Raw genomic sequence first — 22,539 nt, forward strand, 5'->3', positions numbered from 1 at the left:
AGAATATTCAAACCCTATTGGTGTGTGCTGAAACAATTATTTTTCTCCTGCATTTGATCCAAATTTGGTGCTGAAATATGAAGTATTTCTAGAGAAAGGGAATTTGTTAAAGTTAACAACACATGCATACACACAATTACTTTTCTCCTGTATTTGATCCAAATTTGGTGCTGACAGATGAAGTATTTCAAGAAAAAGGGAATTTGTTAAAGTTCACCACGTACACACAGAAAACCCAGACCCTGGGTTACTACACAGACTGAAACTGTGTGTACAGGAAGCCAATACTGTAGGATGTGGAGTAATGGCCTAGAGGTAACACGTCCGCCTAGGAAGCGAGAGAATCCGAGCACTCTGGTTCAAATCCTGGCACAGTTGCGAGTATTTTATCCCCCTCCACTAGACCTTGAGTAGTGGACTGGACGCTAGTCATTCAGATGAGACTATAAGCCTAGGTCCCGTGTGCAGCATGCACTTAGCGCACGAAAAACAACCCATGGCAATGAAAGGGTTGTCCCTGGCAAAATTCTGTAGGAAAATCCACTTCAGCAGGAAAACAAATAGAAAAACTGCAGACAGGAAAAAAAATACAAAAAACGGGTGGCGCTATCAGTGTAGCGAGGTGCTCTCCCTGGGGAGAGGAGCCTGACTTTCACACAGAGAAATCTGTCGTGACAAAAAGAGTAATACAAATACACACACAATTATTTTTCTCCTGCATTTGATCCAAATTTGGTGCTGAAAGACGAAGTGTTTCCAGAGAAAGGAGATTTGTTTAACACACACACACACGTGCAGAGAAAACGCAGACCCTGGGATATTATTACATGGACGACGCTGTGAACACTGGAAGCCTATGCTGCAGAATGTCTTGTGTTGCCGGTGGTGCTGACCAGGTCATCTCTTGCTGATTCTGTTCTTCAACAGCAGGAAACTGTCCAGGTAAGCTTTGTGAAGCTTGTTCACAAACTCCTCATCCGTCTGAAAAAAGAACACAATCTTGCACAATTCATTTCATTGTGCCATCCCGAAGCAGAACTACATCTGAAGGTACCATTCTAAAGCAGGATTACACTGTCAGTACATGAGATCAGCTATTCATGTTCACATAGCTGCTTGCAGTTTCAATGTCACTGCTGCATACATGAGTAATTATAGCTGAATGATTTATTTTGACACCACTGGCTTATTATTTTGCCAGCAACATTTATGTTCACATAACTGCTGCAGTTTCAATGTCACTGCTGCATACACGAGTTATTATAGCTGACTGATTTATTTTGACGCCACTGGTTTATTTTTCTGCCAGCAGACCACAGAGAACTGTCATCACCATGTCGACAAACATGGGACAACAGCCAAATGATTGGAGTCTGGGACAGTCCACCCAAGGGTCATGGGTTGGAGGGTTTAAGCAGCTGGTGGATTCAGGGTGGAAATCAATTTTTCACATCTTCCACGCCAACATACTGGGATGTGCAGACCTGTATGCATGCCTTAATAATTGAATTTGTGTGAAAAGATGAAACATAAGCATTATTTGCCAAACACGTGTGTTGGGGTTTATGTGAGGGTCAGCTATCTACATCTGCTGCTTTGTTCTTTTTTTAAAAGTTTTTTTTAACTTTTTTTTTTTTTTAAAGCAGATGTGGTGTAGCATGTATAGATCTGTCTACACACTCTGACATTATCTTGAAAACTTGATGTTCTTCGGGTAATGGAATCATGAACATACCTGCCATGCACACTTGAAAACAGAGTATGGCTGACTTATTAATGGAAGGGTAAAACACATCACACATGTAAAAAGCCCACTTGTCTGAACATGAGTTGTCAGAAGAAACCATGCCACCATGAGTCAACTGACCTGCACCCTGCCCAGTTTAGTTCATTTCTGTGGTCTTCCATTATGTTTGGTGTAAGAGACCACATACCTAGTGATCAAGTACTGACGACAAAATTTGCAGTCTAGGATTCAGACTGAGTGAACATCTGTCTGCAGTTGCAGAAATCTCACACTACTCTGGCTTCTGGTGGTGTTGAAAGCCACAACTTCCCAGTTGCAAGATACAAGATTAACTGTCCGTAATAATGAAAAAAAGTGTCCAACTGCGTGTAAAACATGAAACATTTACACACACTTAAAACTAGAAGCACACAATGTAAAACAACTTCGGTCTCCCTTCACATCGTGATCTCTACCTTCCTCGCCTTTCTCCCTCCACACATCGTCATCTCTACCTTCCCATCCCTCCTCCTGCCTCGCCTTTCTCTCTCCCTCCACACATCGTGATCTCCACCTTCCCATCCCTCCTCCTGCCTCGCCTTTCTCTCCCATACACTAACCATACCCATACCACTGACTCACTCCTTCACAATACACACTCCAACATACACATTAGCATACACATACACTCTGGCCTGTAATACTGACGCTCAGCTTACATCACAGATTGACATAAGCTTACAGCTGGGGCCAACAGCAAAGTGAGAGCTGTATGATCAATGGTTTCTCCACTGCAAAGGGAAGTCATCTACAGCTTAGTCTTTTGTGAAGGACTATGACTCTCAAACTAGGAGGCAAGATTGCACAGGCTCTTAGTGCAGCAGCCTTGGGGGTTAGCTGGGCTTTGGGAACCATCCCCAATGCCATCTGTCCTAAAATTATTTTGGCCGAGAGAGTGGGGGTGTAACTTGGGCAAGACACTCTCCACTTTTATCAAATTCTATCCCAGACAGTCGGGACAGCAGTTACCTCCTCTGCTGTTCTGAGGGTCATAGTCAGACATGACTATCATACATACCGTATATATACACAAGTACATGAGGACTACAGAGTATGGAGTGTTTTGACTGCTTCATGCGTCCACTAACGTGGGAGCGTCTGAGTCTAATTAAGTGTGTATGCCCTAGACATACTCACCATGATGAGTCTAATTAAATGTGTATGTATGCCCAAGACATACTGACCCTGATGAGTCTAAGTGTGTATGCCCAAGACATACTGACCCTGATGAGTCTAATTAAGTGTGTATGCCCAAGACATACTGACCCTGATAAGTCTAATTAAGTGTGTATGCCCAAGACATACTCACCCTGATGAGTCTAATTAAGTGTGTATGCCCTAGACATACTCACCCTGATGAGTCTAATTAAATGTGTATGTATGCCCAAGACCTACTCACCATGATGAGTCTAATTAAATGTGTATGCCCAAGACATACTGACCCTCAGGAGCCTAATTAAGTGTGTATGCCCAAGACATACTGACCCTGATAAGTCTAATTAAGTGTGTATGCCCAAGACGTACTCACCCTGATGAGTCTAATTAAGTGTGTATGTATGCCCAAGACCTACTGACCCTGATAAGTCTAATTAAATGTGTATGTATGCCCAAGACATACTGACCCTGATCATGTGCACCATTGCCTGCTGAAACTGGGAGCGTGTCAGCGGTTCTATCTGGGGCGAGACAGGCGATGATGGATCTGCACACATAATCACACAGCGGTCATTATGCTCTGTTCTCTTCACAGCCTACTGTTCAGTTCAACATACACACTTACAGCAACAGTACTGTGGAAAAGATTTACAACTTTCCGGTGAATTTGAACACACACACATATAGCACAGTATAGATAATATTTACAACTTTCTGGTTATTTCAATATGCACACATACAACACAGTATAACATAACATTTACAACTTTCTAGTAAGTTCAACACACACACATACAGTACACTATTGATATTTACAACTTTCAGGTAATTTCAACCCACACACAAACAGCACAGTACAGATAACCTTTACAACGTTCTGGTTATTTCAAAACACACTTGCACAGCAAAAGTATAGATTATCTTTACAACTTTCTGGTTATTTTAATATCCACATACAGTGAAAATATTGATAATATTTACAACTTTCTGGTTATTTTAATACCCCCACACACACATACAGTGAAAACACTGATAATATTTACAACTTTCTGTTTATTTTAATACCCACACACACATACAGTGAAAACACTGATAATATTTACAACTTTCTGGTTATTTTAATACCCACACACACATACAGTGAAAACACTGATAATATTTACAACTTTCTGGTTATTTTAATACCCACACACACATACAGTGAAAACACTGATAATATTTACAACTTTCTGGTTATTTTAATACCCACACACACATACAGTGAAAATACTGATAATATTTACAACTTCCTGGTTCTTTCAGTTCACATACACAGAATGAAAGTATAGATAATATTTAAAACTTTATGGTCATTGAATAAACATACAGCAAAAGTATAGATACTGTTTACAACATTCTCGTTCCTTTAACCTTCACCGTACTTGGTTATTTTCCCACTTATCCATATTTTGTGGGTCTCACAGACCCACACTCGCTAAAGAAGGAATCCAGAGCTTACCCCCTATTCATACATCGTGGGTCTGACAGACCCATACAAATTAATGTGGGCTTTTCCAACTTCAATAGACTGAGCAACACGTTCCTGTCATCAGATCTTTTCCCACCCCTCTTCCGGCCAATCAATAGCAGCCTCTGTATGTGTGTGTCTGTGTCTGTGTGTGGCAGCCTCTGTATGTGTGTGTGTGTGTATGTGTGGCAGCCTCTGTATATATATATATATATATATATATATTTGTGTGTGTGTGTGTGTATTTGTGTGCGTGCGCGAGCGTGTAAGTATACACGTCAGGAGAGCTCTGTGCGCGCGCGCATGTGTGTGTGTGTTCGTGTGTGTGTAGAGGATGAGGTATGTGTGTGTTTGCATGTGTACTGTAGGAGCAACGGAATATTGGAATGTGCGGGTGTACACACACACACACACGCACGCACGCACGCACACGCATGCACGCACACACACACACACACACACACACACACACACACACATATATATATATGTCATCGTCAGGAAAAGGGATAGGCAAGATGTACGTGTAACAAAGACCATGTGCGGCGCCGAGTGTTGGACAGACCATCGCCTTGTAGTCTCGAAGCTGAATATTTGAATCCAGCCCAAGAGACACCCCCAAGGCCAGAAGGCTCCAAAACGGCTTAACATCGCTAAGCTGAAAAACATCACCATCAAACAGTCCTTTGTGGAGCTGCTGGAAGATCGTCTGGAATCCGCCTCTCTGGACAACCAGAATGTGGAGTCTGACTGGAGGACCCTGCGTGAGCTGATCTATAGTACAGCTTCAGAGACCCTGGGACCCATGACCAGAAAGCACAAAGACTGGTTTGATGAAAACTGTGATGAAATCAAGCAGCTTCTGGATGAGAAACGCCGTCTGCATCAAGCCTACCTCAGCAACCCAAAGTCCACATCAAAAAAGGATGCGTACGATGCCATCCGCAGGACTGTTCAGCAAAAGTTACGCCAGATGCAGGATAAGTTTAATCAGAAAACTTGTAGAACGGTCAACACTAGTTCCTTCCTATCCCTCTTCCCTAATGTTTCTGCATTATTTCTTCATGGGTAGAAGCTTTTTTTTTCTTTTTTTCTTTTTTGTTGTTTTTTTTTGTTTTTGTTGCTGCATCAACATCTGCAACAATTCAGGGGCATTGCTCCCAGCCCCTCTTCCCACCGATAGGGAACTGGCAATGTAAGGCCACTGGTAGCCTACAGACCAGAGAAGACCCTGCCCACTGCCGAGTTGGCAAAAATGTGTTAAGCTGTTCTGTGCCTTCACTTGAGCTTGGAGCACAGTAGGTAAAATGAAAATTAAGAATAACACCTGCAGTCTGTTGTTAGAAGGAAAAGTATCTGCTCTAGCGGATAAACAGATTAGAAGACAAATGCATTTCTCTCTCTCTCTCTCACTCACACACACACACACACACACACACACACACACACAGCTTGGAGCAAAGTGGGTGACATGAATTAAGAACAACACCTGAAGTCTGTCTTTGGAAGGAAAAAATATCTGCTATGGCAGATAAACAGATTAGAAGACAAATCCACACACACACACACTCAACCAGAGGAAAGACGCACACACACACTCAGTCAAAACACTGGCAAAAGCAAAGGAAGGGCAAAAAAACAAACAAAAAAACCAAACAAAAAAAACCAACAAAAAAACAAATGAAGAAGAAACAAAGATGCCAGAAAGAGGGATCCAACCCGACTGGGCCCTCACAGGGGAAGCAGAGGGAGGACAGACTGGGAGAGGAGACGGACGAGCGGAGCGGAGACACAAAGTCCCCAGGGGTCAGCAACACCTCAGCCCTCCCTCGGCCTGCTGCTGCTGCTGTTGCTGCTGCTGCCTGCACAAAAATGCTCTCTCTTTATCTCCCCATGAAGGAAGGTGGCAGAATGGTTAAGACTCTAAGCTGCCAAAACAGAGTCCCTGAGGGTCAAGGTTTGAATCCCGCTCTCGCCCTTTCTCCCAAGTTTGACTGGAAAATCAAACTGAACGTCTAGCCATTCGGATGAGACGATAAATTGAGGTCCAGTGTGCAGCATGCACTTGGCGCACTGAAACAGAACCCATGGCAATGAGACTGTTGTCTTCTGGCAAAAAAAAAAAAAAAAAAAAAATCACTCTGATAGGTACAAAAATATATAAGCATGCACTCAAGGCCTGAGTAAGCATGTTCGGTTATGATGCTGGTCAGGCATCTGCTTAGCAGATGTGTAGATTATATGGATTAGTCCGAACGCAGTGAATGTCTCCTGCAGAAAACTGAAACTGGAACTCATCTCCCACACCATCACTAACAACATCAACCAATGTTTCAGCTCTGGAAGGTGGTGTCACTGAGTTTGGGCACATCCATTTACACCACACCACATCAGCCAGGCAGATGTCTGACCAGCGGTTTTACCCAATGGCACATCCATTCACACCACACCACACCAGCATATGTCTGACCAGCGGTTTTACCCAATGGCACATCCATTTTACACCACACCACATCAGCCAGGCAGATGTCTGACCAGCGGTTTTACCCAATGGCACATCCAGTTACACCACACCCCAATGGCACATCCATTTACACCACACCACATCAGCCAGGCAGATGTCTGACCAGCGGTTTTACCCAATGGCACATCCAGTTACACCACACCCCAATGGCACATCCATTTACACCACACCACATCAGCTAGGCAGATGTCTGACCAGCGGTTTTACCCAATGGCACATCCATTTACACCACACCACATCAGCTAGGCAGATGTCTGACCAGCGGTTTTACCCAATGCGCTAGACAGACCTTGAGTGCATGCATATATATTTGTGCATCTATGAGAGTGGATTTCTCCTACAGAATTTTTCCAGAGGACAACCCCTTTGTTGCTGTGGGTGACGGGCGCAATAGCCGAATGGTTAAAGCGTTGGACTTTCAATCTGAGGGTCCTGGGTTCGAATCACGGTGACGGCGCCTGGTGGGTAAAGGGTGGAGATTTTTACTGTCTCCCAGGTCAACATATGTGCAGACCTGCCAGTGCCTGAACCCCCTTCGTGTGTATACACAAGCAGAAGATCAAATACGCACGTTAAAGATCCTGTAATCCATGTCAGCGTTCGGTGGGTTATGGAAGCAAGAACATACCCAGCATGGACATCCCTGAAAACGGAGTATGGCTGCCTACATGGCGGGATAAAAACGGTCATACACGTAAAAGCCCACTCGAGTATATACGAGTGAACGTGGGAGTTGCAGCCCACGAACGCAGAAGAAGAAGAAGAGTTGCTGTGGGTTCTGTTTCAGTGCGTCAAATGTGTGCTGCACATGGGACCTCGGTTTATCATCTCATCCGAACGACTGGATGCTACGTTTGATTTTCCAGTCAAACCTAGAAGAAAGGGCAAGACTGGGAACAGGACCAAGACCCTCACGGACACTACTGGCAGATAAGAGTCTTCACCATTCTGCCACTTCTAGTCTAGTTCAGACTAAAATCAATTGTTTTAAGTCTTAGTTTCATCCATAAATAATGTTAGACCAACACAAATCATGAAAACTCTTACCCGATATTTTTCGTTCATGAATAATGTCAGACTAACCCAAATCGTACAAACTCTTATCCAGCCTGTTTTCTTTCATAAATAATATCAGAATTAACACAGATCATGAAAACTCCCATCCAGTCTTCTTCATTAGTAAATAATTTCAGACTGGCACAATTTCTGTAAACCCTTATTCAGTCTTTTTCAGTCATAAATAATGTCAACAGCTCAGACAAACATAAATTGTGTTAACTCTGATAAAGTTGTTTTCAATCATAATGTCAACAGTTCAGACAAACATAAATTGTGTTCACTCTTATGAAGTTGTTTTCAATCATAATGTCAACAGTTCAGACAAACATAAATTGTGTTCACTCTTATGAAGTTGTTTTCAATCATAATGTCAACAGTTCAGACAAACATAAATTGTGCTAACTCTTATAAAGTTGTTTTCAATCATAATGTCAACAGTACAGACAGACCAGCATAAACCATGTAATCTCCCACATCATATTTTTCATTCATAAACATTGTCAATATATATGTTTAAACTTGTTCTGCTTTTGGCTTTGAACAAGCATGTATCATTCTAAGGTTTGTACAACACTTATATTTCCTGTCAAGGTAATGCCACAGATAATTCACAGGCGATGTAATATCTTCCACATGTGAATAGTAAACCCATTACAAATCAGTTTGAACCTGCAAAAAAAAAAAGTACATCGGTTGATCCACATCCACCACATGGTTCTTACCGTTGACAAAAGAAAAAAAAATCGAATCAAAGATTTAAACAGAATAATCAATGTGATTATAAATATTGAAATATTTCCTTCTTCAGATACTAAATCTTTTCACTAAAACCTGCACAGTGGTGTGTACCTTTTGCCTGGAGACTACAGAGCACTGTTTCTCAAAGTCGCTGGGTGTCAGCAGCTCCACAGTTCTGGGTGGGTCGACTCCTGGATCTGCTGACGGGATTTCTTGCCTGCTTCCCTCCCCCTCAACCCCTTTGTCCTGCCACCCACACACGTACATTTTTTTTTTTTTTTTTTACATGCAAGTACACTGGTTCAGTTTCTCACGCAGGCATCACTGCATTCTTACAAATCCATATGTATGCTAAACCACATCTGCTAGGTAGATGCCTGGCCAGTGGTATAATCTTATGCGCTTAGTGAGGCCTCACGCATTCCTACACAAAACGTATTCGGTTTCGGACGAAGGAATGGAATAGCATTCTCCGAAAGTAAAATTCCATCATGCGCTGTACACGTGATTTTGTGATTAGCCAAGCAGAGTGCGCTATTCTGGGTCACTCCACAATCGAACAGTATGATTGGTTAGTCTGGGATGTGTGGCCTGTCTCGCACACACGCTGACAAAGTCACTGACCGGTCGACTGCTCGCGTGCCAGCCTGTTAGCAAAGCGGCCTCTTCTCAGAATGTTGTGAGGCGAACAAGGCAGTGACGGCAATGTTTTAGGGTTGCCGAAGTACTTGAAATGCTACAAACTGAAGGGTCGGACATTGAAGAGGTGGATGATGACGAAGAAGAAAGCGAATTTAATGCAGAAAGCGAGCATGGGTATGGTGATTCGGGGTGAAAAATTGGCAGTATTTTCTACATATGGCAAAACTGTAAAAATAAGATGAGAAATTTGATTTTTTTTATATGTAATAGCTCAACATGTAATAAACCAGTTCTGAAAGTTTCATTTTCTTACACAGTATTTTGTATTTTTTGTAATTTTTTTCCAAACCCTTACAAATGGGCCGTCTGTGGGGAAAAGCAAGGGAGAAAACTTGTCCCGAGTGAGTTAATGCTTGTGTATTTGGTTGTGTACCTATCAGAGTGGATTTTTTCAATAGGATTCTGCCAGAGGACAACACTTTCGTTGCCATGGTTTATTTTTTCAGGGCGTCAAGTGCGTACTGCACATGGGACTGCGGTCTACCAGATCATCCGAATGAAATGTTCAGTTTTATTTTCCAGTCAAACTTTAATGCATGTGCACACATGTAGATGCTAACATGCACACACACACACACATTCACACCAACATAAACGTTTGTGCAGATTTTTTTCATCTACCATCTTTCAATGCTGTTTTAATCAATCATGACCAAAGGTCATCATGTGCAGCTAGCTTCAGATAGACCAATTTATCAAGCCTTCTGTGGTGGTTTTTCCCCCCACAGCTTTTGAGTCCTACATGGAGCATGTGGTATGTGTGCTCATGCATTTTTCCTTTTTTTGAATTTTGTATATCTTTTATATTCATGCTTTGCTCATGCATTTTTCCTTTTTTTGAATTTTGTATATCTTTTATATTCATGCTTTTGGGAATGATGAGGTCATAGGTAAAAATCTGGACAACTGGCATCAATGTAAAAGGCCGGCCTGCCTGGTTCACACTCCAAATTCTGTGTAAAGAAAAGAAGAACACTGAGTTCCCCTTACCTGTTCTGGCACAGACTGTGTAGTGCTTCCAGTGTCTTGATCCGATCGTGGTGCAGAGTTCCCTCCCTCTTCTTCTGGCTGGCCTGTGGTGCTCTCCCCTTTCTGCTGCTGTTTCTCCTGCTGCCACAAATGGGGGGGAAGCCGCTGGCGACGTTCAAACTCCTCCACCGTCATGCCTCCCGAGGCCAGAAGGCTGTACGGGTCCGGCACCTTGAGGGCTGCTGCGTCTGTCTTCTCCTGCGCTTCCTCAGTGCTGTGGAACAGAACACACAGCAACGCCGCAGCGTCACCGTATGACTGCAGGGTGAAAGGGGTTTTACACACTACCGGTGGCAGCAGAATGGTCTCCAACACAATATGGCCTCCACCAATCTTTATACAACGCAGAACTGCACTGTTTCCTATTTCTTCCCACCTTCATTTGCATGTCTGTATGATACTTGATGGTATGATAGTCAGTTGTGTTTGACTATGACCATCAGAATAGCAAAGGAGGTAACTGCTGTCTTGACTATCTGGGCTAGAATTTGATTTACAGTGGAGAGAGTCTTTCCCCAAGTTACATGCCCACTCTCTCGGCCATGAGGGTTTGGGGACAGTCGGCGTTGGGATGGTTCCCAAAGGCCAACTAGCTCCCAAAACTGCAGCACTAAGGGCTAGTGAAATTTTGCTTCCTAGTTTGAGAGTCATAGTCCTTCACAAAAGACTAAGCTGTAGATGATTTCCCACTGCAACAGAGAAACAATTGATAATACAGCCCTCAAATTGCTGTTGGCCCAACTGTAAACTTATGTCAATCTGTGATATAAGCAGAGTGTTGGGCCAGGTCTAAATCAATCTTAACTGTACAGATCCCTGTGTGAATGTCTCTTGCAATCACCAAGTTTGGAGAATAATCAGAATGTCTTCACCTAAGTTGCTTACATCCCCATTTAAACAAACAAGGCCATTATCAGGACTGAAAAACTTAGGTACTGATCCATTAGAACCTGAAAAATCATTCATCCAGCCGACTGACACACCTATCCCCATTCCACTTTTACCTGCTGATGGGCTGGAAGGTGGGGTCTGTGGGAGGTGGGGGTGTTGCCTGCGGTTCCGTCTTGATGGCCACCTTCTGCTGTCGTTGCTGGTTCAGCACTGCACTCTTGAACAGCTCCTGTAGGACTGGTCCTCCCACCAGGGACTTCTGGCTGTCTGGAAACCACCAACACCACCCTCTTTTATCAAATACGCACATTAAAGATCCTGTAATCCATGTCAACGTCCAGTGGTATGGAAACAAGAACATACTCTCCCAGGTCAACATATGTGTAGACCTGCTAGTGCCTGAACCCCCTTCATGTGTATACACACGCAAAAGATCAGACATGCATGTCAAAGATCCTGCAATCAATGTCAGCATTCGGTGGGTTATGGAAACAAGAACATACCAAGCATGCACACCATGAAAATGGAGTATGGCTGCCTACATGGCAGGGGTGAAAATTGTCATTCACGTAACAGCCCACTCATGTACATACGAGTGAATGTGTGAGTTGCAGCCCATGAACAAAGAAGAAGAAAAAGAAGAATATATTTTTTAATGAGACTTGTGGAAATCTACAGGTGTGTGGTGTGTGTGTGTGTGTGTGTGTGTGTGTGTGTGTGTGTGTGTGTGCCCATCTGAAACCGTCCCTGCCTCCTTTGTCCAAGTAATGCATGAAATCACACATGAATTAGTGATCATCATCATGTTTGAAAGCTGTCAAACTGAAAAAACCAAAAAAACAACAACAACAACAACAAAAAACCAACCCCAAACATTCCTTGTGACTTGTCAAATTAGGTGTGTGTTTCAATGCCTTCTGAAATGATCTTTTGCAACATGTTGAAATATGTATGTCACATGTGAAAATATCGTCATCTGGTTTGTGAAATCATCATCATTCACTTTGTGGCTTTTTCAGCTAGATGTATGTATGCCAACTGGTTTTATATATTGATGTGACAGAAGTACATGTTATATAAGAATGCAGTAAATAAATAATCACTTTTTCCTTCCAAAACACGGAACAAATAATTTTCAAACTCACGAGCAGTGAAGCAACAACAATAATTTGAACTTAAGATGAAACAAACAAAGCTGTCTTTTCTGTGTGAAAGTTTGAAAATTCCAGTATATACACATGATGAAAATAGATATGGCTTCATAAAGAGCACGGCAAAAACAAGTAATGCATAAACATGTTAACAGCGCACCCTGAGGAATGTACACTCATGGGTACTCATGGAGTGATGGCCTAGAGGTAACGCGTCTGCTTAGGAAGCGAGAGAATCTGAGCGCGCTGGTTCAAATCACGGCTCAGCCGCCGATATTTTTTCCCCCTCCACTAGACCTTGAGTGGTGGTCTGGACGCTAGTCATTCGGATGAGACGATAAACCGAGGTCCCGTGTGCAGCACGCACATAGCGCATGTAAAAGAACCCACGGCAACAAAAGGGTTGTTCCTGGCAAAGTTCTGTAGAAAAATCCACATCAATAGGAAAAACAAATAAAACTGCACGCAGGGAAAATACAAAAAAAAAAAAAGGGTGGCGCTGTAGTATAGCGACGCGCTCTCCCTGGGGAGAGCAGCCCGAATTTCACACAGATAAATCTGTTGTGATAAAAAGAAATACAAAATACAAAACAAAAATACAAAATACATTCAATTCAAACCAAGAAATGATTATCTCCCCTGCCCCACCTCCTCTGAAGTAAAAAGCTGCATCATGAATATCAGGTGAACAAAACGTATATCTGAGTAAATCTCTTATCTCACTTTCTAACCTCTCCATTGGCTGAAGTTAACGTGGTTCTTGAACAGTATTTTTGTTTTCACATGAAAAATTATATCCTCTGTAGAGAAGGGAAATAGAGGAAAACAGATTTCAATGCCTGTATTCAGTGAAAATGACTGTGTGTGTGTGTGTGTGTGTGTGTGTGTGTGTGTGTGTGTGACACACCACACAATCTCTCAAATATAAAGGATGTTTAAGCTAACCAATCATACAGAATCGTTGAATGATACTGTAATGAACAGATATGTGAAATGTACTTTGAACAAAACAAAGATTGTGACAAAAGAGTGTCAGACATTGCCAATCTGTGTTACCACCCTTGATTCAACAACAGAAGAGTTTGACAAAATGCCATGTCATTTATGCTATGGTTGTGAGGAAAATAAAAATCATTTTATGCTTTGCTATCCTTCTCTTCATGACTTGATTAAAAAAATATACTGAGCCCATTATATAATGATCCATTTCGCTTTAGATTTATGTATGTCCCCTAGGAATGAAATTCTACTATCTAATCTGGTGTTCAACTCTTCCAAAACTCTAAGATGATTGCATATTGTAGCAACACAGATTACAAAGTAATGTAAACATTGCCCTTACAACAATCACTGTCCAGGATTCATTACCCTGTTACAAGACTGACTTGTATAACTGGTGTGGGATTTCCCCCTTCAGTCAAGGGCCTTGTTCTAAATTTGAATAAAAACATTTCACACAAACTCTCTCTCTCTCTCTCAAACTATTCTTTTTCTCACTTTCACAGACACCTTCAACAAAACAGAAGTGAGTGAGAGGAAATCTTTACAGTTTGTATTTGTATTTTCTTTTTATCACAACAGATTTCTCTGTGTGAAATTCGGGCTGCTCTCCCAAGGGAGAGTGCGTCGCTACACTACAGCACCACCCAATTTTAAAAATTTTTTCCTGCATGCAGTTTTATTTGTTTTTCCTATCAAAGTGGATTTTTCTACAGAATTTTGCCAGGAACAACCCTTTTGTTGCCGTGGGTTCTTTTACGTGCGCTAAGTGCATGCTGCACACAGGACCTCGGTTTATCGTCTCATCCGAATCACTAGTTGTATCTCGTGACACAAAATGAGGGTGTTGGTGAAACAAACACAGCATTCTTGCTCCACAACATACCTATCTGTTGAAAGACAAATGCCAAATGTTTTTGTGTGAGAGGGCAATAAACTGGCCTCTCATATGCAGCAGGAATGTCTGTTACCGACTGTGCTGAACTTTGTGGAAAGGCTAGGTTATCTCCCTTGACCACTTTGGCTTACACCTCTGAGCGATCGGGGACCCAGGTTGAATAATGTCTTGGAATGTCTAGAACTAATTAATGAGGGGTTGTAAACGTACTTTGTTAATTTTCCCGTCTTTACAAGTGTAGGAATATCTTTCTTTATTCTTGTACACCAACTTAACTTGACCTAGTTGGTAAGATTTTTTTTTTTTTTTTTTTTTTTTTTTACTTTAGGTTAGAGTTTCAGAAAATTTTATGTTTATTATTTTGTCAATTTGTTGGGACTGAATCTGAGGGTACTACAGTGTGCTGAGGAAGGATGAAAATAGTACCTTGGGCATCTTCTTAGAGCTCTGGGTCACTTTGGCTCCAACCACTGGAGAGACAACATCACAGAGCAAGCAGGTGCTTTGTGGAAGGGGAGAGACTGGCTGACTTAGGTTCACCGGCAGAATGTGTGTGTGAGGCTGACAGGCAGCGGGCACGAGCGCCTGTGGCAACATCTTAGTCCTGAGGGTTTTCTTTTGTTTTTTTTGTTTTTTTGTTTTGTTTTGTTTAAGTTTGGTTTGAAAATTAATCAAGAATTGAATGGAGAATTGGACGGGCGCAATAGCCGAGTGGTTAAAGCGTTGGACTGTCAATCTGAGGGTCCCGGGTTCAAATCACGGTGATGGCGCCTGGTGGGTAAAGGGTGGAGATTTTTACTATCTCCCAGGTCAACATATGTGCAGACCTGCTAGTGCCTGAACCCCCTTCGTGTGTATATGCAAGCAGAAGATCAAATACGCACGTTAAAGATCCTGTAATCCATGTCAGCGATCAGTGGGTTATGGAAACAAGAACATACAGAGTATGGCTGCCTACATGGCGGGGCAAAAACGGTCATACACGTAAAAGCCCACTCGTGTGCATACGAGTGAACGCAGAAGAAGAAGAAGAAGAATGGAGAATTGGACACGAGTATGGTACAAGTCAACATGGATGCATGACACAACAACCCTTCACCACCTCGTCCCCCTACATTTACAACCTAAGTCACGAAAAATATAAAAAGCATACACAACCTTCAGTCCCCAGAAAACTATCTTCAGACCTGAAGAAATGATGATGATGATATGGATACTTATATAGTGCCTATCCTCGGTCGGAGACCAAGCTCTAAGCACTTTACAAACCCAAAAAAGATAAAAACTTTGCACATCCGTGATGAAGACGACATACCTTCCACAGCCTGGAAAGCGGAGGGCTCAGCAACGTTAGCACCCTCTGAACTTTCACCTCTGCCCCCTTTGCCCTTTGCCTCAGTCACTCCTTTCACCTGCTGACACATCTGGCAATCAAAACGACGACTACATTTTACTGACTGCGAGACGCCAGACACTTCTGGTTGTACTGAGCATCCTCCACACTTTATAAAGAATTTCTATTCTAGCAATATATAAGACGCAGCATATTGTACGGCAGCCATTAAAAAAGGATAAAGAATAAGTCCAGAACTAGTGGTCACTGCTGTATCATCTGTTCACTTGTCTGTTCTGCTGCTCACTTGTCTGTTCTGTCAATCTCCACCTTCTTCAACCCTCCTGTCTCCCTTCCCACTTCAGCTGTTTGTCAGCTGTTTTTATTTCATTCAGATTTATGGGACGATTTCATTCCTTTCAACTGCCGCAAAACATGATACTTCTGGGTTGTGAGGTCAACCTCCATACAATTCTGATTCATGACAGCATTTTGACAGATTGTAACCATACATTTGGTACTCCATATTAAAAGGCACCACTATAAAATCATCACTTTATAGTCCACAAAATAAACATAAGCATGTTCAGTGTCATCACTTTACTGCCTGTGGAAGTTTGATCAGTTACCAAATGAATTTTTATCTTGTGACATTTCCTGCAGCAGGTTCCTTGTTATGTGTTTACTGTGAAGCCAGCTTCACAAACAACTAAAAGCATTCTATATTAAATAATAAACAAAATCAACTTCTGCTTAAAAAAACAACAACACAAAAGACATGCAACAAATGTAGTATCAATTGTTAGCTAAGTGTCTAAAAAACAACAAACAAACCCACAATTGTTAGCTAAGTGTCTAAAAAAACAAAAACAAAAAAACAAAACAAAAAAAACCCACCAAAACACACACATACACACACACACACAAAAGAAGACAGGCCTAACATATTACAATTAGAAAACAATGTCAAAAGGACACACACACACACACACACACACACACACACACACACCCAGCTGCACTCTTCCCACCATCATCCCCCACCCCTCATCCCATCCTACAAGCCAAAAAAACCTTTCAAAGCAGGACAAAACTATGCAAAACAAAACAAAAGCAAGATAAGAAAAACCTGTCAGGTAATATATTCATTCGCCTTTGTTAGCCTGAACACAAACATACACCACCAAACAAATCAATACACGGCAGTAGAAACTTGGGTGAAAAAAAAAAGAAAAGAAAAGAAAAAAAAGGTCTAGTACTGTTATGTGTTGCAACCAATGTTTATGTTTCCACCCCCAAGCCTACAACAATACAATGCACCCTTTTCTTATTGTACTGTACTGTACTGTACTGTATTGTATTGTGTTATATTGTATTGTACTGTATTGTATTGTATTGTATTGTATTGTTCTTTTTCTTCACAACAGATTTCTCTGTGTGAAAATCAGGCTGCTCTCCCCAGGGAGAGTGTTATCGTTGGTACACTGAGAGTGCCACCCATTTTTTTGTCTTTTTTTCAGTGCACCCTTTTCTTAATTTATTGTATTGTATTGTATTGTATTGTTCTTTTTCTTCACAACAGATTTCTCTGTGTGAAAATCAGGCTGCTCTCCCCAGGGAGAGCGCATCGTTGGTACACTGAGAGTGCCACCTTTTTTTCTTTTTTTTTTGGTCTTTTTTTTCCGCCTGCAGTGCAGTGTTTTTTTTGTTTTTTTCTTTTTAAAACTTTTTCCCACTCCTCTTGTGCCATCTACTGATTCCACTCAACTTCATGCCAATCACGTTGCTTACTTTGATCAGCTTCCGCAGATAAATAAAAGATGGGCAACAAATCCAGACATTTCAATAGTTCCTTTATTCCTTTATCCTTCAATGTATCATGAATAGACTGCTTGTGTGTGTGTGTGTGTGTGTGTGTGTGTGTGTGTGTGTGTGTGTGTGTGTGTTCCATACACAATGGCTGTTCTCTAGAAAACACAATGTTTGCTTTATTGTTTTTCATCAGACCTGCCTTCAGTATTCCCATTGTCTTGATCTGGCCATTGAAACAAAGGTGACAAAGAGCTCATATCTAATTTATCCACAAGCTTTCTTTCACTTTCATTTTAGACACCCCACTCACCCCCCTCACCGAAAATAAGTTCCAGTTTTTCCTGTATGTGCACCTATCTCTATGTTCATTGGGTTAGGTTAGGTTGGGGTGGGGTGGCAAGTGCATGCGCGTGTGTCTGTGTCTGTCAGTCTGTTGTGTGTCTTGACAGTGTGTGTATATGTGTGTGTGTGAGTGCGCATGTGTACGCACATGTATAAGCTTATTCTTTTACCCTCAATAAAGATCATTTTGACTTGACTTGACTTGACATGTGTGTACGCACTCACGTGTGCACAAGCATGCCCACACATGCATACATGAGGTTTGTTTTCCTGATTCGGTATTCTAACAGTAAAAACTGAGAAAGCCTTTTCCAGGTTTGTCAGTGTGACTGGGTCAAGCTTCACCCATCCCCGAGGCCTCAAAGTATCAAGAAACTGTCCAATCTGACAGCCACATATTTACAGACGATTCTGAACTATGTCCCATGAGGCCAATGGTGGCAGGGTTAATGTGCCACTCCCCTCACACACACTTACTAAAAATAAAAAGTAACAAGAGAGGCAAGGCCTTCAAGACTCACTTGTGATACACTTAAAAAAAAAAAAAAAAAAAAAAAAATCCAAGCTTTTTATGTATTGAGTATAATTTCAAAATGTAATGTTTAAGATGAGAAAGATCAGTTTAAAGCAAATTAACTCCCCTAGCATTAATTACAGAGTAATTTCCCCCCTTTTTTTTTACTATCTGCACCAAAACGTTTGCAAAATAAATAAAACTTCCATGCTTAGCAAAAGAAGTTCCTGTTTGAACAAAAAATGATGATAATGACTGCTCTTGTTGTTGGGTCAGATTATCAGATCAAAGTGCCAAGTTTAGAGAATACTAAAAATATAAATATAACAGTAAATGCAGTTTGCATATAATTAGGCTTCATTTTTTTTTTTTTTGTGGTGCCCATCCCAGATGTGCAATATTGTTTTAAACAAGATGACTGGAAAGAACTGAATTTGTCCTATTTTTATGCCTAATTTGGTGTCAACTGACAAAGTATTTGCAGAGAAAATGTCAATGTTAAAGTTTACCACGGACACACAGACACACACACACACACACACAGACAACCGAACACCGGGTTAAAACATAGACTCACTTTGTTTACACAAGTGAGTCAAAAAGCAACAGAAAAGATGAGCAGTGCCAGTTTCAATCAAACCATGGATGAATTCCAGCTGGCTGAAACGAAATGAACAGCAAACCAAAGGCGCTGCTCTCTCAACAACCTCAATGCGGTCAGCCTTCCCCTTATTCACTGTTGTGACGGGTGCAGTAGCTTGAGTGGTTAAAGCATTGGACTTTCAATCTGAGGGTCCCACGTTCGAATCACGGTAATGGCGCCTGGTGGGTAAAGGGTGGAGATTTTTCCTATCTCTCAGGTCAACACATGTGCAGACCTGTGCTAGTGCCTGAACCCCCTTCGTATGTATACGCAAGCAGAAGATCAAATATGCATGTCAGACATCCAGTAATCCATGTCAGCATTTGGTGGGTTATGTAAACAAGAACATACCCAGCATACACACCCTCTGAAAACGGAGTATGGCTGCCTACATGGTGGGGTAAAAACGGTCATACATGTAAAAGCCCACTCATGCATATACGAGTGAACGTGGGAGTTGCAGCCCATGAACGAAAGAAGAAGAAATGAACAGCAAAGCAAGGCGCTGCTCTCTTGACAACCTCAATTAGGATAGCCTTCCCCTTATTCCCTGTTGTTATGACACCAGCAGTCAGTTTTCTTGGGCAGTAAAATCACTTGTCTTCCTTGACTGTGACCTTTTCTTCTACTGCTTCATTTGTGGGCTGCAACTCCCACGTTCACTCGCATGTACACGAGTGGGCTTTTGCATGTATGACCGTTTTTACCCCACCATGTAGGCAGCCATGCTCCATTTTCGGGGGTGTGCATGCTGGGTATTTTCTTGTTTCTATAACCCACCAAACGCTGACATGATCACAGGATCTTTAACGTGCGTATTTTGATCTTCTGTTTGTGTACACACACAAATGGGGTTCAGACACAAGCCAGTCTGCACATATGTTGACCTGGGAGATCGGAAAAATCTCCAACCTTTACCCACCAGGTGCCGTTACCGAGGTTCAAAACCGGGACCCTCAGATTGAAAGTCCGACCCTTTAACCACTCAGCAATTGCGCTCGACTGATTGTGACCTTTTGAACATCCCTTTAGATCAGCAGGCTTTTGTGGTGACATTTTGCTTCTGTCATGTTAGAGATGTTCGTAACATCTGTTTTCACCTGCCCCGCACAATACAACTTAATACTTTTCATTTGTGCATCCTGACTTGCACAGTTTCAGTTCACTTCAGTTTCAAGCTGGTATCAAGGTTTGGAGACTGATCCAGATATAGGCTACACCATATCTGCTTTGAAAAGAGAGAGAGAGAGAGACAGGGAGAGAGAGACAGAGAAGGAGAGAGAGAGAGAGAGAGGGAGAGAGAGAAGGTGAGAGAGACAGAGAGAGACAGAGACAGAGACAGACAGACACACAGAAAGAGACAGAGACAGAGAGAGAGACAGAGAGAGACACACATGGAGAGAGACACAAAGAGGGTGAGAGAGACACAGACAGAGAAAAAGACAGAGAGAGAGAGAGAGAGAGAGGCTTTTTGAGTTGTGCAGCTGTCGAAGAGGAAATGTGTCTGTCAAAGAGTTCCAGCCACTGACCTGGTGTTCAAAGCGTTGCTGTGCCCCCTGCAGAAGCTCCATGATGACCCTGCCGCCCTCCTCCCTCCTCTCCCTGCCCCCATCCTGCCTGCTGCCATTCTCCCTCTGGCCGCTTCCCTCGCCCTCCTGCTTCACGCTGCACACACCATCACCTGGCTTAGTGTCACCTGCCTTCTTCTGCGTTCACTCGTATGCACACGAGTGGGCTTTTACGTGTATGACCATTTTTACCCCGCCATGTAGGCAGCCATACTCCGTTTTCGGGGGGATGCATGCTGGGTATGTTCTTGTTTCCATAACCCACCGAACGCTGACATGGATTACAGGATCTTTAACGTGTGTATTTGATCTTCTGCTTGCATATACACACGAAGGGGGTTCAGGCACTAGCAGGTCTGCACATACGTTGACCTGGGAGATCGTAAAAATCTCCACCCTTTACCCTCCAGGCGCCGTCACCGTGATTCGAACCCGGGACCCTCAGATTGACAGTCCAACGCTTTAACCACTCAGGTATTGCGCCCATCAGTCACCTGCCAATATGGAGAGTCTGTGAGGTGTGTGGGTTCCAATCCCACTCTCGCCCTTTCTCACAAGTGACTGGAAAAGGTAAGGTATGGAGTAAGTATGGACTGAGGTATGGAGTAAGTTTGACACTGACAAGATGGATAGCAGCAGCGCTTCAGGAAAGAACCGTCATCCTACACCTTGGAGAGTGGATGTCTGCACCTTCTAAACTTTCCATGGGACTGGCACAAGGGTCTCCGCTCTCTCCTGTCATCTAGAACATGTACATGAAAGGCCTTGCAGACTCAAACAACAATGGAATAGCTCGGGTGCTTACTCTTGCAGATAACGGCTTGGTATTCAAAACTTTCAAAGATGCTCAAGAAATAACTAAAGCCATCCAGAAACAACTGAACAATATCGCTCAATGGTGCAAGAACACAGGATCTTCTATCAATTGAGCGAAAGCCCAAACGTTGCTGTGCACCCTCAACAACAAAACCGTGAGCAAATCACCACGACCTGTGTCATACAACGGAATTCAGATTGAGAAAACCGAATGCCTACGCTACCTAGGAATACAGTTCGACTGGATGCTGACCTTCAGAAAACATTCCGAAAATACTGTTCTCAAATGCAAAAAGGGTCTTATCTTACAGGCAATGGCAACCAAAGGTATCGAACAACGCTACCTCATCCTGCTGTACCAATCACTCGTTCTCAGTGTGATCGACTATGGACTTGGGCTAACAACACCGTCTCAAAGCAGCCTCATAAAATTAGAAAGAGTTCAAAATGAAGCTATGAGGCTGATCCTTGGAACAACAAAAGACACGCCTACGGAAACCATGTGATACCTGCCTGACCTTCCTTCAATGCAGGCCAGAAACAAATCAGAACAGGTTAAGACCTACTGCAGAGCATTAGAAAACCCTCAAAACCCACTACATGATACAGTTATGGAACCAAAAGGCAGCTGTCTAGGACGAGGAAGATCATGGATGGGGCAAGCAGAAGACACAATCCAGCTAGTATGCTGACTACAAGACCTGAAAGAAACAAAAGAATGGGAGGAAAACCCCGAAAACCTTAATCATCAATTCAACACAGCCATTTCACCCACTCAAGGAAGACATTGTCGGGAATGGCCAGAGGGCAAAACTGATGCAGAAGTGAAGCTACTCATAGAAGAAAACAGTAAAGAAGAGGACATCATCATATACACAGATGGCTCAGTCAACAAAGACCAATCCGGCTGGGGATTCACTGCGAAACAAAATGGAAAAAACAATTAGGGAAGAGAATGCTGCCTACAATGTCTCAACCTCCAGCCTAACGATGGAAGCTGAAGCTGTGACACATGCTCTCCAGTGGCTATCATCTATCCATATGCCTGGAAACCAACATGCCATGGTTCTAA

At 42.5% G+C, this 22,539-nt stretch overlaps 1 protein-coding gene across 3 annotated transcripts in view; it reads right to left on the reverse strand.

Moving 5' to 3' along the window:
- Positions 1-846: 846 nt before the first annotated feature.
- The window catches only part of LOC143284840 (uncharacterized), a 33,543-nt gene continuing 11,850 nt past the window's right edge, over positions 847-22,539 (reverse strand). Inside the window, exons 2-9 of one of the 3 annotated variants that reach the window (XM_076591907.1) lie at positions 20,613-20,748; positions 15,755-15,851; positions 11,505-11,658; positions 10,462-10,714; positions 8,881-9,015; positions 6,184-6,310; positions 3,409-3,488; positions 847-981 (exon numbers count right to left, since the gene is read on the reverse strand). In XM_076591907.1, the coding sequence (XP_076448022.1) occupies positions 898-981; positions 3,409-3,488; positions 6,184-6,310; positions 8,881-9,015; positions 10,462-10,714; positions 11,505-11,658; positions 15,755-15,851; positions 20,613-20,748 (1,066 nt within the window). In that variant the 3' untranslated portion in view covers positions 847-897. Of the gene's footprint in view, positions 982-3,408; positions 3,489-6,183; positions 6,311-8,880; positions 9,016-10,461; positions 10,715-11,504; positions 11,659-15,754; positions 15,864-20,612; positions 20,749-22,539 lie in introns of all 3 variants that reach the window. The other 2 variants (XM_076591906.1, XM_076591908.1) reach the window with 2 other exon arrangements.

This window comes from Babylonia areolata, chromosome 8 (assembly GCF_041734735.1).
Source record: "Babylonia areolata isolate BAREFJ2019XMU chromosome 8, ASM4173473v1, whole genome shotgun sequence".
NCBI lineage: Eukaryota > Metazoa > Mollusca > Gastropoda > Neogastropoda > Buccinidae > Babylonia > Babylonia areolata.